Raw genomic sequence first — 16,725 nt, 5'->3', positions numbered from 1 at the left:
CGGATTTTATGTGGGATATCAGCTTCTTTCTGAGGCTGACCAGGGAGTTCTTCCAGTCATGGGATTTTACTCTTTTTTTGCAACAGTTTCTTCTGTTGTAGAGTTTGGTTATGGCAGGGGACCACCAGATTGGCTTCCTTTTTTTGGAGGATAGCATCTTGGTTCTGTTAGGGATAGCATGATCCATGCACTTGTGTAAGTGCTTATAAAGTGCATTTGTGTAGGATTCAGCAGTCGTACCTCTATTGTCTGTCTGCATGGGTGTCGTGAAGTTTGCCACTTCTGTCTTAAGAAGAGTGAAGTTGGCTTTGGAGAAATTTTTTACGGTGGTTTCCCTAATAGGGGGTGGGGCAGGATGTGGATATCTAAGCTGATTAGCTTGTGGTCGGATCTGACCAACGAGGAATTGATCTCTGGTGTGGAACGCCATTCGCCCATGTTGGTAATGACCAGATATAAGATATTGCTGGTGGGGGTGTGGATAAGTTGATCCAAGGCGTTGGAATGTATGAATTCCGAAAAACATTGAGCAAAACAGTTGGTACATGAGTAGTTTTCCCAGTTAATGGTGGGATAGTTGAAATCACCCATTATTAGGGTGTTGGGTTGTACCTTAATATTTTCCAGTGTATCAGGAAATGAGGAGTGGGAATCCTGGGGAATGGTGGGAGATCTGTACCAAATTACAATTTGGATTGCGGTCTTGCCCAGAGTTAGTTGCACTTGGATAATTTCAGATGCATTATGCTGAGCAACTAGCCCGGAGGTGTGTATATCCTTAATGAATACGGACACACCTCCACCTTTAGTGTTTTGGTCTAAGTTAGGTGTCCGAAAGGTGTGGTATGATTTATAGCCTGGTATTGCAGGGGTGCTCTCTGGAGCCTTGAACCAGGTCTCTGTCACTGCACAGATGTCGATGTTCTCCATTTTAAGGTGTGCCTCGAGTGAATGCATTTTGAGGTTTAGACTTCTAGCATTGAGTAGCATTACCATCAGATTTTACTTGCTTGTATCTGTTACGGTGGTGAATTTGTCATTTGAACCTTGCCTAAAAAGGCACAATAGGGATGGCAAGAGCCTTAGCCAGTATCTGGAATCCCAAGGGTGACAGATGCAGGCCATCTCTGGCAAAGCATTGTGGTCTATCGATCATGTCATCCCAGGCAGACAGATACTGGATCCCCTTAAAATGACACCAGAAGCTTAGCCAATTGTTGAAGTCAATCATTTTGTCTTTGTACTGTGGTATCATTCTGGGTGATGGCAGGATGCTACTCAGGGCTAGGGTCATACCTGCCTGGGCTACAAGATCGGAGAGCTCCTCCATGTCTCTTCTCATGTAGTCTGTGGAGGTACGTCTCAGGTCATTCACACCAACATGGACAATGACAGAATCATATTTGTACTTGTGGCCTGACCTGAGTGTGTGCGTTATGTGGCGGATCCTGACACCAGACAGGCAGCTGACAGTAACTTTCTCCTTGTTTAGCCTGGTGAGTGGAACATCATTGTGCCTGACTATAGAGTCACCTATGACTAGAGTGTTATTGCACATACTTCTTAGGTTCATATTTAATAAGATGAGTTTGTTTTTTTTTTGTTTTTTTGAGAGGGATTAGGTGACTGGTTTATTTCAGGGTTGGAAGTGATGGTTTTATGAATAGTAGGACCTGGGTTGGGATGAATATATCTGCTAACTATTTGAATTTATGTCTTACAGAGGGTAGAGTATGTCCAGTTATAGTTTGATCTTGGTTTGGTATTTGTTCACAAATCTGGATACTTAGTTTTAAATTATTTATAGATAAATTAACCAGATGTGGTTTGTTTGTAGATATATGATGCTGTGGAGAGAGATAGACTGGGTAAATATTGATATTGTTTGTGTGGATTGGTTGAAGTCCTATGTATTTGAAGGAGGTGGACTTGATAATTGGTCATGAAGGCTAGTAGAGTTAGGAGGAATAGTAGAATAATCTGAGCTAGGAGCATCTTATTTAACTTGGATTTTATCTTTTATGTACAATAGGATTAGGAAAAGCTATGAGGGTACTGGATTTGATGCAGAGATATAATGTGATAGGTATAAGGGACAAGGAGTAGGGCAGTTTGAGACAAATAGTTGGGTGTTAAAGTATAACTGGTGTTACTATTGAGAGTTATTGTATTGATTGTTTTTTTATGGCAGAAACCAATGGTATGGGTTTGTGGGATATGTGGGTAGTGCTATGGAAGTATAAATGCAGAGTAACTAGGTGGGTGGGAATTGGGGTAAGGTAGGAGAGTTAGTCCAGTATCAGGTTATCCTGATTAACTGTGATATACAACAGTAAAAATTGCTCTTGACTGTTTGAACAATTGTGTAATGAAGGAGGTTTCTATGGACTTTGAATTGCAAAGTCCAAAAACTACCCCCTACCCCATCCCACCAAAGATCAGCAAAAGAACGAGGAAAAAGTAAACCAAAATGCAGGAGTGCAGATCAGGAAAAAATACTGGCTCAGAACTGAAGATGGTTGTACAAGTATCTGGGGCAAAGGTGAAGTAAACATAAGGCAGGGAGACAGTGGGCTGCTAAAAACAATCAATGGAGCCCATTTGGAAGGAGACAGAGTACCAGTGGGATTGTTGTGGTCTAAGAAAAGCTATTATACTGGACAAAGTTCTTTTGTCTTAGGCTGCCAAAATATTTATAATTTACATAATAATATAGCCCATAGACTGGTGTTTAGACTGCAGACTTCATTGTTACAGACATTATTGATCTATTTTCTTGCAAGGACACCTGTATAGAAAAATAAAAAACACTCTTTTCTTGCTTAAAGAGGCGGTTGAGTGCACTGAGTTAATGGTGGTTGTGCACAAATACTGGCTCCGAACTGAAAGTTGTTTAGTAATGACTGTGTCCTCTTCACACTCTGACCTTTAGAAATCAGAGCTGTGCAGGTGTGCAGTGCTTGTCTGTGAATGCCAGCATTTGTCTGCATTGTATACTGTTATGTATATTATATATTCATTGAATTGTCAACATATTTAGATAAAACATTGATTTCCTTAGGTAGGGTATGATACTAGAATAAAATTCACAGGCATTTATAGTTCAAACATATTGCCTTCTACATATGACAGTTGTCAGCTGGTTGCAAATTAAACAAGTAAATTAAAAGTTATAGCCCTTAAACTGGTCTTAATAGTTGTCTTGTATATTCTGTGTAAAATCTTGGAATGTGAAGGCTAGTTTAAAGTTCATGCAATAATTATGAGCAAACTGATCTCTGAGGGTCGTGGTAAGCAAGGTTATACCTGATCCATGGAGTGTGAGCACTGGGGCACACAAGGATTAGTGACAGGGCCAGATCTGTTCTTTCTTGTGACATTACAAAGGTGCAGTAAAGGAAAGAGTGACGCTTTGTGGATATCAAAAAGCTGTGGAGCAGGGTAAGCATGTCTAAATTTAGAAAGAATTGTGATTATGATTAGGAAGCACTAGAGAAATGTGCCACAGCATGGAAACTAGAAAACAGTATGTCACTGAACAAAATTATTTTTAGTTTAGACTAGAACAGCACAGTGGCACAGCAGACAACATTGTCGCCTCACAGTAAGAGTTTTGGTTTGATTCTCGGCTGGAGTACCTGCTGTACAGAGTCTGCATGTCCTCCCTGTGTTTGTGTGGGTTTCCTCTGCGTGCTCCTATTTCCTCCCACATTCCAAAGGCATGCAATAGGTGGATTGGAGAGTCTACATTGGCCAGAATTCATGCATGGAGTAACTGCTCACTCCAATGGCATACTTGCCAGAGGGTGGGTATCACCTGCAGCACTGGTTATCTATGAGGTCTAACTTCAGAATGCCTTGTACCACCCATTATCTGATATTTCTTGACCACTGGTTGGAACTGCAGTCTAGAGGTGGAGATTATGTCAAGTATTGTTCCTCTACATTCACCTGACTGGTGGTTTGAGACTCCTGTGCATGAAGCACCTGTGGCTATAGCAACAGTTCTTGAATCTAGATGTGCAACAGAGAAAGACAAATAAAGTTGAATATAAGAGTAATACCTAACAGGAAGGGTAAGGGACAGTTTAAATAAGGCTACAGGAGCTCATCAGGGACATAAGCCGAACACAAAAATGGAAAAAATACTGTTGCTGCTCATATTGTTGGTAACCATGGTGGTTCTCTTAGTGACTTACAGCCACAATACTTAATCGCCTAATATTAGTATTAGAGGAATATCAGTTTCTTTAGATGTCTTAGTTTACAGAGAAAGATTGTTTACTTTTATGAATAGCACCTTATCATTAAATGGACTTAATAATAACTTCAGTTGGTTGGCATTTAATTAGTTGAAATTTAATTGTCTTGATGGCTCTTTATTTTTTTAACATTTTCCTTAATGTTTGTCTTGTTTATACAGGATGTGCTTTCTTACCCATTTATTTCCTGATAGTCTCTCTACCAGGTTGCTGAAAAGTGTTCCACGAATTTTATAGAATTTTATTACAACTGTTAGCCATTGTTTGATCATTTTTATTTATTCACTGCATCCTATTTTAGTGTCTATAGAAATTAAATGTAATTCCTCTATATAATTTGTCTTAATTAAGTGAAATAATAGAGACAGGGAGACACAGAACATCTTGTACATATAAAGGCATTCAATACTAAAGCATGATTGACTGGAACATTAAGTTAACGGTATCATACAGGCTTTTCTTCAGTGGATGATTAGCGGTGTTTTTAAATGGAGTTCAGGTGGAAGTCTTTGGGACAAATGCAGTAGGATAAGTTTGATGAGTACAGAGAAGTGCAAAGTGAACCCCAATGAAAGGGCCTAGAGTGGGAAGCTGCATTTGGAGTATGATTTTCAATTTGTACTGCAGATATGGTAACAGACAGGCTGGCATGACAAGCAGCTATTGCCTGCTATCAATCTTCATGTTTCTTTGTCCCTGGGCCATGGCACAGGGCTACCAGCATTCTACCATCCTCACTTTGAAAATCACCTTGTGTTTACATTTTGTGTGGCAGGTAATTAGAAAAAGTTTAACTGGAGCAACTACATAAGATAAAATAAAACAAAATCTATCTGTGGAGAGATAAAGCTTCAAAACAGAGTAACATGTCCATGTCCATGAAGGACCACTCCACCTTCTTATTCCCTTACCTTATCTAAATTTTATTTAGCAAAATACTAAACAAAATATTAATTATCTCATGTTTGTATTTCACATCATAATCAGCAATAGACAGTTACAATCCCACCATGTTTTCAACTGAAATCGTTTATTTGAAGTAGGAATTTGCCAGTTCAGCAAGCTATAATTGGGCCTGTTGTCCAGGCTGTTTACCAAAGGTTGCTGGAACCCTTCTAGGCTGGGTTTGTGCATTCTGAGCTATCAGGAAGAGGCCAAACAAGTTAGCCAGGGGTCTGAGAGATACTTCATACCTTAGTAAGACACTATAGGGTGGTGAGGGAAGTTACAAGAGATTTACTGCTGGAATCATGATAAAAGTATGTAATTTAACTATTTTGGGACAAGGGCTCAAATATACCCCATCAAAAGCACTTCGGTGGTTTGCAGTTAACACAAATCTAAGTGAGTCAGTGTAATAAAGAAGCAAACACAGCATTTAGAACCATCTAAAAGGCCAGTAATTCACAACATTATGTTTGTAAGTAAATGCAGAGACAAAACACATGAAACTGTAGTACTTAAACCTTGTCATTGTTATGTGGACCCAATGTGCAGTAAGGGAGAAGAATGCCAGACTTAAAAACAGAATAATGACAATATACCACCTAGCATCAGTTTGCTTTAAAAAATAATGAACTATACAATAATGTTATCCACCTAGAACAAATGACAGAGAGGAGCAGAGAATTTAGAACTATACAAATATTAATGTATAAATAAAATGCACGTTTTAATGTTATTGTTTTAGTTTCTGGATTGAGTTATCTTGTAAGAATGCAGGCAATAGCTTCAGTCACTGTTTCTTAGTGGTCTTCTTGGAAAGCATTTGTTAATATCAGCTTACTTTAACATTCATTGCATGGTGTTTCTTCACTGAAAATAGTCAAGAAAAATGTGGTTAAAACACTTATTGGATCTTAGCAGTGAAACAATTTAATGTTGTTAACTGGTTCTATGTGCAGAACCTAAGTATGAAAACATGCTTGAGAATGATTTAGCACAAAAGGAATACTTTATTTTTGAGGCTGTAAAACAGGTCTGTAACCTACTCTGTCATTCTTTTTCAGTTCTTTGATCGAATCAAGTTGTTTGCAATGCCAGCGAAGCACCAGCCTGATTTTATCTACCTTAGGCATGTTCCATTGAGAAAAGTCCACCTCTTCACTGTGATTCAGCTGACCTGTCTGGTATCATTATGGGTCGTCAAGGCATCTCCTGCAGCCATTGTCTTTCCAATGATGGTAATCATATATGTTTCTAATGCAACAGCATAGCTTGTTTGGGACAAAAACTAATTTAACATTCATACAGAGATGTTTGCCTTATGATAATGGTTCATTAATTTTAGTCTAACAAAATCTGTGAAATCGATATATACATTAGATTAGAGATTACAAAATTAAATGAAAGGAGAAAATAAATAAGAAACAAGAAAAAATACAGAAAATAACTGGTATAATATAAAAAAGTGAAAAGTCCAATAAGAAATTAGTGTACAAGTGGCATTTGCTGGCAGCAATATTCCACACTGCATAATATAAACAATGCAGAGCACATTCCATTCACAGTATTGACAGGTGGACAATTTAGACAGAATTTTGTGTCTGCTGATATATACAGTCAGTTCTTCACGAAGTGTAATTTGTGCTGTACTGAGCTGCCCTTTGGTATGGAGGCCATGTCATTAATGCAATGAGCAGAGTTAGGACTAAGTACCAGAGCTGTAGGAGGAGATAACCATGAAGTCAGATAGGGCACACATCAGGGTGGGCTATGGGGAGACACAATACATGGAATAATAGACACCAGGACAGCAAAAAAGTGAGTTAGGTTGTACAGTGGACACAGTAACCTCATTAGATTTATGATCGTATGAGCAATAGGGTAGATGTACAAGACAGTAATGGTTCATGGACACTCGGTAGGGCAGCTTGTATGCCCCTCTATGATACTATGAATGTCATAGCAGGGATACAGGATAGTGCAGCGGTGCATAGCAGGGCACACTGTGCACCCATTGGATGTATGCAGTCATGGGATTCAGGGTAGCCATACAACACATATACAAGAGTGTACAAAAGGCAACCTGTAATTGCTCATAATCAACAGTTATGTGGGTGCTGGCAGCATTGTGGGGAGAGTAATGGCATACAGCCGAGAGCCTGTGCAGCCTTCGCTGATTCAGTACCCAGTATGATTGTGGTGCATAAGTGTTATCAAAGCCGGACGCACAGCAAGCTATCCTATATATCTGGGGCCCATGACAACTGGTAAGCTGTATTCCCAGAGCCAAAACCTGCTGTGTTTACTAGTATAAAGTATATGCATGAACAAAATTATTTGATAAAAACTGTCTAAATATGCTAATTCAGAGCTGGAAGTGACAAAAAACTTTATTATCCAACGAGGTTCAGCTAATTGACTTAATCTAGAGTCAGATTTTTTTTAACATTTAAACAGTCTTAAATTCTACATCAGTTGCAATACAATGTTATTATTTAAGAAACAAAACCCCAGTTTGTATCGTATTAAATGTACATATTTATAGTTAACAGATTTTATAACATTTCATCACTAAGACAATTCATAGTACAGTTACATCAACAAAACAAATCATATTGGTTTTCTGTTATATAATATATAAACTAAACACATATTTAAATCACCCTGTATTAAAAATTGTTATGGCCTGTCTAAATTTAAACTACTAGGGGACATAGTAAAAAATTTCAAAACTAAACATGCAACTAACCTAGTCAAAGTTTGTATTTTATGGATACTAATAAAAAAAGAATTAAACAATCTGAAATCTCAATTTACTACAACAAAGCATAGGTATAGCCTGCAGGGCTCAGCTTTTGCAGCCTGTGCACTGAGATGTGCTATCATATTGGGTATCCATACACAATATAAAAGCACCCTAGTGTTCACAGCATGTGCCTTCTATGCACTGACACATGCAACATCATGCTTGGTACTCAGGCGCAGGATAGCAACACTCTTGAATGCATGGTATGTGCTGACTGTGTACTGACACATCCAACATCATAATGGGTAGCCAGGTGCAATATATCATCAAACTATTGTCTACAGCATATGCAGTACAGGGAGGCACACAGCATGCCAGAGTAACACAGTGTGGAGCTTTATGTGTCAGCTACAAGCACACACACAGACACATACACACACACACACACACACACACACACACACACACACACACACACACACACACACACACACGCACACACGCACACACACACAGTGAAATATGAACACAGCTAATACTGCATGCATGTGTGCATTTTTTGTGGGTGTGTTTCCTTATCTTCACAGCTCTGTAACCTTTAAGGTGTGCAGTTTGGACTGAGATGGATGACCTGGTACATGGTGCTGAGGTGTGCAGTTTATGTTAATTTAAGTTAATGAGCTTGTCTCATTACCCATGTGGTAATACTAGTCAGCATTTTCATCTTATTAGGTGTTTGTATGCTGAGTGATGTCATTGGGCTGCAATGCAATGAATCCCTGCTGCTTCCATGGTCTCCATGTCATATGAGGCATATGGAATATGATCCCCTTTTATTATAACTGCTATTCAATGGGGTTGTGATAGCAGCATCGGTTGTGTCACTGATCACTTTGCATACTATCTGCATGTATACATGACTAGCACTGCTCTTGCTCTACATTTGCATCAGTATTCATGTGTCTCTTTCTCTCTGTATTTTACTACAGTTGTGCTTTTGTGTACCTAAAATGTCCTTGGGGGGATTGTATGGACCTGAGTTCCTACTACATTTACATTTCTGCCTTTGACACCAGAATTGTTAAAAGCTGAGCAGTGATTAGTTGCCCTTGCATAGTCTCCACTAACAGACATGGTGCTTGGTCAGAGCATTGTTGAAATGCACAGCAGTTGTAATGCATGCTCTGTTACCCATTTGCATGCAGCTTGCTTAACACTAACGCATTTGGTGTAAAAACACACAGACCATGAAGAATTCCACAGGAACAAATGCTCAGCCATGCTGGAAATATTTTACACTTTTTTTACTGCATAACACAGCAGTCTTTTAAGAGCATAGGAGCACATCTGAAGATTTCAGTCAATTAGATCTTTCTGGGTGCAGTTATTGGGTGTAAATAAAATGACTAACTCTTCTCAGTGGTAGTAGTTGTTTTGTTATAAAATGTATGTTTATTTTCATTCACAGTACTTTGAATCTGCTTACTTACAGCTCATTGCTGCACTGGCAGATGGATGGATTTAGTCTGAAAATGTAATGTTGCTATGGATTTCACAGCAATGTATTCGATTTTCTAAGCTGGCAGTGCATTTTTTGGGGGATGTTTCCCCTTTTCCCCACTGTGATGTGACTGTAGAGTTGGCATATATATAATTTAGGGAAGTGTGGGGGCAGGAAGGGGCAAGCCCCCCTGCAAAAAATATTTTTTTTGTTTTTTAGGGGGTTTCAGTGGTTTTGATATTCATCTTTTGGAAACCATTGAGAGGAGAGTTCTACTACTGTATATATGTAAATTGAGTTGCTTTTGTTTATTTCACCTTCTGTGTTTTTATTAGCAAACTAAAATGCTATCAGGGACGTGAGAATCAACAAATTATATTTTACGTACATATTTTCCATTAGAATGCTTGCTTTTTTCTTCAGTCACAAGGGATTTTCTTTGAAAAGAAATGAGCTCTTTGGCTGATGTTTAGTCACCGTAATTCTACAAATACACTTTAAGTAGATGTTTGATGTTATGTTGTCACATCTCGTCTTCATTCTTGCTGGTTGGGTTCAGAGCTGAAACTCGTTTCTTACTCGGCCATATACTAAAGCTCGAGAGATTCTACTGGCTTGAGGCTGAGTCCTATATCATGGTGCTTAGCGTCTGTTCCCCAGATCTTGTTTGCCGCTTGAAGCTTCGGGATTGTCTTCACTGGCTCAGGCTTGTAAAATTTTATACTTTATATCTTTAAACTAGTTATCTTCTAATTACTTCTTCAGCTCCAAAAGTTGTCAGGCCCAAGAAACATACTTCTCCCTCAGTTCCATATACTTTATCTGAACTGTTGCGGAGCCAAAAAAGGAGTCGGTCACTGTCCTTGGAGACTGTTTGCTTGGTGACGTTATCTCCTTTGTTACAGTCAGTGGCAGGTAGCCACAAATATTTGAGTCATTTCTCTAGCTCCTCCAGGCTATCAGATGATGATGTGGAGCAGGTAGTGAAGAGGTTGCCTCAGACCCAGGCCCTAGCAGAAATTCTCTCGAGCCCAGCTTATCGGATCGTGGAGCCGACAACAGTAACACCAACTATGCCTATTCCTCCTCTGACTCAAATGAGTTTGGAGCCAGAGTATGGAAGTCGTGCTGGAACCGCCGGAGCCAGTAATCACTACTGATATCTCGGCTCTGACATCTGCTCTGGTTTCCTTGATGCTCTCGTCCATCAAGGGACATGGGGGCTGACACTCCCTGGTCGGCTATGGGGAGGAGAATTGAGTCGTACCCTTGTCGGAACCAGCTCTTCCACTCTGCGTCTCGGCTCAGGTGAGTTCAACTCCCACATCAGCCTCGAAGCCACCCTCCTCAGTGCCGTGGAGATCTCCCAGCCTCTTGGGGTCAGAGTCCCATTTGGCCCAGGATCACGGTGCCTTTGAGGTGATGCGGAGTGTGCTCTCCACTGAGTCTGCTCCACCTTGGGCTCCAGCCTCTCTTCCCCCTAAGGGACCAGTGTCCACCTCTTCATTATCCCTCCGTCACCCACAGAGTAAAGAGCCAGTGCCCCGCTCCAGCCTCTCTTCCCCCTAAGGGACCAGTGTCCACCTCTTCATTATCCCTCCATCACCCATAGAGTAGAGAGCCAGTGCCCCATTAAGCCACAATGGGTGGATCCTCCTCTTCCGATACCTCCCCGAGGTTCCTCGGAAGAGACAGTGTAAGAGGAAGCACATAGACTCCCCTAAGTCTGTCACTTCTGATACTGAATTAGAGGATTCAGAAGGGTCCCCATGGTCACCCTCTGAGGATCTCTCCTTTTCAGAGATCCTGGAGATCCTTAAGCAGAGGGGTGGCTGGAAATCCCTTTCCCCTTCTGAAGATGAGTCAGTATACCTGGAGGCATTTGGCTCTCACCCTCCGCCTCTTGGCTGTCTCCACCTTTTCGACCCACTCCTGGGTTTGGTGAGATGAAAGGTGTGGGACTCTCCAGACTCAGTGGACCCCGTTCCGAGGAGGCCTAATAAATTCATTACAGCCCCGGAAGATAGGCGGTATTTAACAAAAGAGGTTCCTGTAGATGCAATGGTGGTGGGAGCGGCAAGGAGTAATCTGAAACTTCTGTATCTGTCCATCCACCGAACAAGGATTCTCATATGATGGACAGATACGGGAAGCATATGTTCTCCTCAGCAGCCTTTACCTTGCAGTCCCTGAATTATTTGCTGCATTTCACATGACTTCAGAGGGTCTCCTAAAAGAGCTAGGAGATACCCTACAAGGTGCTACAGCCCAGGACTTATCTGATAAGGTTAATTCCCAGTTTGCAACCTTGAACTCCATCTGTAACTCCTCCACGCGCCTCATATCTTATGCAGCCAATGGAGTGAGCAAGGCAGCAGGCACAGGAATAGCTCTTCATAGACATTCCTGGACGTGCCTTTGCGAGTTTGCCGAACCCTTCCGATCTTCCTTTATTGACACTCCCTTTTAAGGCTCGCCATTGTTTGGGCCGAAAGTGAAAGAAACTCTCACCAGGAGACAACAAGATGGTAAGATGTTTTTCTGCACCTACTAGACCTTATTCTAAAGGTCAAAAGAGCAGAAAAATGTGGTTCCATAAGTCCAAAGAAGTCTTATCTGACACTTGTGTTGATCCTTCCCCCAGGGACAGAGAGGGAAATAACAGAAGACGCCGTCCTCGCGGCAGAGGGGGTCCACATAACCAGGGTGACAGAGATACATTCTCTGGTAGGCCCTTCCAGCGCTCCTTAAAGGAGGCCCGCCTGTCCACCTCTGGAGACAGTCGGGGGGGGGGGGATTATTGCTGTACCCAGAAGCCTGGCTAAATTTGACTCAAGACAAATGGGTACAGTCCATTATATCCAGGGGATACAACATTCACTTTCACTGTCCACCTCATCCGCCAAAGTTTATCCCAGACATTCCACCCGGTCAAAGGGATCAAGCAACACTAGAAAGCCAAGCATTGCTAGAAAAAAGAGTCATCCAGGAAGTCCTCGCAGACCAACTAGGATCCGGAATTTACTCAAGGTTATTTTTAGTTCCAAAAAAGACAGGGGACTGGAGACCCATACTGGATCTCAGCAGGCTAAACAAGTCGGTGAAAAAGTCAAAATTCTGGATGGTAACACTGCAGTCTATACACCCGTTTCTGGGAAAAGACAATTGGATGTGCTAGTTAGATCTTCAGGATACGTACTACCACATAAAGATGGACAGGCGCACAAGAAGATTTCTACGCTTCCGGCTGGGAGCCGGTCATTACCAGTTCAGAGCTCTGCCCTTTGGAGTCACCACAGCCCCCAGGGTATTTACCAAATGCATGGCAGTAGTCACGACTCATCTGAGACTTCAGGGATTCCAGGTGTTTCCATACTTAGACAGCTGGCTCCTAACTGCCACCACCAAGCAGCTACTAACCAAAGGAAGAGACTACACCATCCATCTCTTCTCAAAACTAGGCATTACTATAAATGCAGAAAAATCTGCCTTATTGCCATCACAGCGTATTACATTCATTGGTGCAGATTTAAATACAAATGACATGTTGGCAAAGCTACCTCAAGAAAAGATCCAGACAATATGCAGTCAAGTGCTTATCTTACTCAACAAGAAAAGACTACAGGCAAGATTTGTCCTCAAAGTCCTAGGCTCTATGGCAGCGACGATAACACTACTTTCCATGGCACGACTGCACATGCAAATATTGAAGTGGCTACTCTTCGCCCAGTGGTCCATACAGGAGTTACCCACCATGTCTCACGAGATCCTCATAACACATTCCTGCAAGAAGGACCTACTTTGGTGGCTTCAGTCCACTCAGGTAACAATGGGCAGACCGTTCATACTTCCCCAACCTGTCGCTACAGTAATCACGGACGTGTCCCAGATAGGGTGGGGGAGGCATTATCTGGGACAGATGGTCCAAGGGGTTTGGAAAGATCACGAGTACCATTTGCATATCAATGTCCTAGAGATGTGGGCAGTACTTCTGGCATTGCAAGCTTTCAGAACTCTCTTCCCATGGGGACTATTGCAATTCAGACAGACAATATGTCGGTGGTATGACACATCAACAAACAGGGGGTAACCAGATCCTACCCCCTATGTTGAGAGGCCCAGAGAGTTTGGCAATGGGCAATATCTTCTCAACGCTTTCTGACAGCAATGCATATCCCAGGGAAATCCAGCGTTATAGCAGACAGGCTGAGCAGAACGATTCTCATGCCTCATGAGTGGTCCTTCCATCAGGAAATTGCAAATCAAATTTTTCGCAAATGGGGCCAGCCTTGCTGCGATATTTTTGCCACTCCCTTCAATAACAAATGCAGCAACTACTTTGCCTGAGAGTCACCGAGGGATGCACTGGTTCATAATTGGCCCCTGAGACTTCTTTCTGCCTTTCCCCTTTTTCCCTTGATTCGAAAGGTTACCCAGAAAGCAAAGTTGTTGAGTCACAGGTTAATTTTCATTGCGCTATACTGGCCTCGCCAGATTTGGTTACCATTTCTTTGGCCCTACCTTCAGGAGGACCCATGGATCCCAGACCCAGTGCCGGATCTTCTGACACATCAGTCAGAAACACTGTGTCCTGCCCTCCACACCCTCAAGCTGACAGCTCCACTTCCGATCTTAGCCAGGCTTCTGGAATTGTCCCCTGCAGTTCGTCACATTCTAGTCTCCTCGCACAAGCAGATGACTAGGAAACTCTATGCAAGCAAATGGAAGAGGTTCTCTTGTTGGGCTAACAAAAACATATAGATCCCTTTACAGCAGCTATACCTGCAATTCTGGAATTTTTGACAGAAACTTTTAATCAAGGAGCAGCGGCAGCCACTATTTGAGTTCAATTAGCTGCTATTTCTAATTATCATATGGGAGAATCGGGATCTAGTCTAATGTCCCATAGACTATGCAAAGCTTTCCTCAAGGGTACTTTTCTGTTAAGACCACCCTTCAGAGAACCTCCTCCTCCTTGAGACCTCAATCTAGTATCATCATCTTTGATCCTGCCTCCTTTCGAACCAGCATCATCTTGTTCATTTAAATTTTTATCTTGTAAAATACTCATCCTAACAGCAATTACTTCAGCCAGGAGAGTATCAGTGTTGCAAGCCATGTCTATCCGTCCATCTTATTTGATCTTCCACAAAGAGTCTCCCTCAGAACAAATCTTTCCTTCTTACCGAAAGTTTGTTCTCAAGTGAATTTAAACCAAAATATAGAATTACCACTGTTTTTTTTCCTAACTATAGCAACAAGGCAGAGTATAAACTCCACCAACTGGAGGTGCATAGACAATTGCATTTATACTTGCATAGGACCAAAGAATTCAGAAAGTAAGACCAATTGTTTGTCTCCTATTCAGAAAATAAAAAAGGTTTGGCAATCTCAAAAGTTAATAGTACAAAACACACACTGTCAGCAGTCAGGAAATCACAAAAGGTTTTCTTGTGTAGTCAAACACAAATAGCAGCAACCAAAGAATTCGGCAATAAAATCCACTTTAATAATAAAACTGGAAAACCATCGGATTGAGCGCTTTCATCCCCTGACAGGAGATTTCATCAGAATCAACACTTGTTTCATTTGAACCTCTCAGCTGTCCAGATTTCTGCAGAATGACCAGTTATTTGCCTCACATTTTTGGACTGCTCCTCTTAAAATTTGTGGCAAACTTTTAAGCAGTGGCTAACTCCATAGAAAATCAGACAACCAAACACAACAGTGTCATTTAAAAGTGTTTGGTGTAACATGATTCATTCATCTTCTAGGTAGCAGGGAAAATCAAAGGGCATTCAACTGGAGCAGTATCTATCACCATTGCCTTTCAATCCCGACTTCCACTGGATTCAATTTGTGCTGCTGCTGCATGAGTTAACCCTCATACCTTTATTACTCATTACAAAGTAGATGTGGCCTCCCGGAACAGGGCTTCCTTTGGTTCCACTGTCCTGAAGAGATTATTCCCTTGAGCCACCCACCATAAAGGTGTTGGGGACTCTGTCCCAACCAGTAAGAATGAAGGCGAGATGGGACAACGTAACATAAAGAAGTTATGTACTCACCATAACGTTCCATGTTTGTTCTCCAGTATCTCGCCTTCAGTCTTGCATCCCTCCCAGCCATCCCTCTCCTGGAGGATCTAGAGGAAATTTCTCAGAAATTGGCGTATAAGGTCTGATTCCCTTCCTGCCCTTTCTTGTTAATTTTATAACAATATGTTTCATATATTATCCTTTTAGATATTGAATATATTATAGGAACCTTTCTCCCTCAAACAAGATCTGGGGAACAGCCACTAAGCACCATGGGACAGGACTCAACCTCGAGCCAGTAGAAGCTCTCGAGCTTTAGTATACGGCTGAGTCAGAGCCGAGTTTTGGCTCCGAACCCAACCAGCAAGACTGAAGGCAAGATACAGGACAACAAACATGGAACGTTATGGTGAGTACATAACTTCTTTTTTATTTTAGTTGCTTTTTGTATTTAATATTTCTGCCTTACATTTATGATGAAAAACAAAAAGATGTCAGGTGACTTACATAGTGGCACATAATGCACACTGGTTTGCTATCTATGTAGAGGTTTGCATTTCTAATATGGCTTCAGACAACAAAATTTACACATAAGTTTCATCTGTTTTGTCGACTTTAGAATGAAAGTACTTATTTATTTATACTTTTTCTTCATGATAGGTCTTGGCTCTGGTATTTGTTCGGAAACTAATGGATCTCTGCTTTTCAAAGAGGGAACTGAGCTGGCTGGATGACCTCATGCCAGAAAGTAAAAAGAAGAAATTGGATGATGATGCCAAAAACAAAGCCAATGAGGAGGAGGAAGAGGTAATGCTTTCCATTCTTAGTAATCTGTGATGGTTGGAGAAGATAGATAAGTATCATTAAAATACTACTCCAAACAAGCAAATAAATAAAATGTTTACTTCATTGTAAACAGAATGGACAAGTCTTCAGGTGCTGAGTGTTATAGAGATTCCTGTATCTGTACTCTTATCTTCAGGATCATAGGGGAGTAAGAACCTGTCTTGGAAGTCAGTGGGTATAGAGAGAGAACCGTTTCTGAACAGGATGCCAGTCTATCACAGATAGCTGGCCATACACACACACACACACACACACACACACACACACACACACACACACACACACACACACACACACACACACACACACACACACACACACACACCTATGAGCAGTTTAAAAATACAGACTTACATATTTTTACTTTTTCCTTCCTGTTTACAATGA

At 41.3% G+C, this 16,725-nt stretch overlaps 1 protein-coding gene across 1 annotated transcript in view; it reads left to right on the top strand.

The window, feature by feature from the left end:
* Positions 1-16,725, top strand: part of SLC4A8 (solute carrier family 4 member 8) — a 1,419,216-nt gene that overhangs the window by 1,299,083 nt on the left and 103,408 nt on the right. Inside the window, exons 21-22 of the mRNA XM_044082169.1 lie at positions 6,272-6,445; positions 16,153-16,299. Of these exons, the coding sequence (XP_043938104.1) occupies positions 6,272-6,445; positions 16,153-16,299 (321 nt within the window). The remainder of the gene's footprint in view (positions 1-6,271; positions 6,446-16,152; positions 16,300-16,725) is intronic.

This window comes from Protopterus annectens, chromosome 9.part0 (assembly GCF_019279795.1).
Source record: "Protopterus annectens isolate FY-2018-M chromosome 9.part0, PAN1.0, whole genome shotgun sequence".
NCBI lineage: Eukaryota > Metazoa > Chordata > Ceratodontiformes > Protopteridae > Protopterus > Protopterus annectens.
The sequence above is the reverse complement of the archived record's forward strand: the minus strand, read 5'-3'. Positions and strand labels throughout refer to the sequence as shown.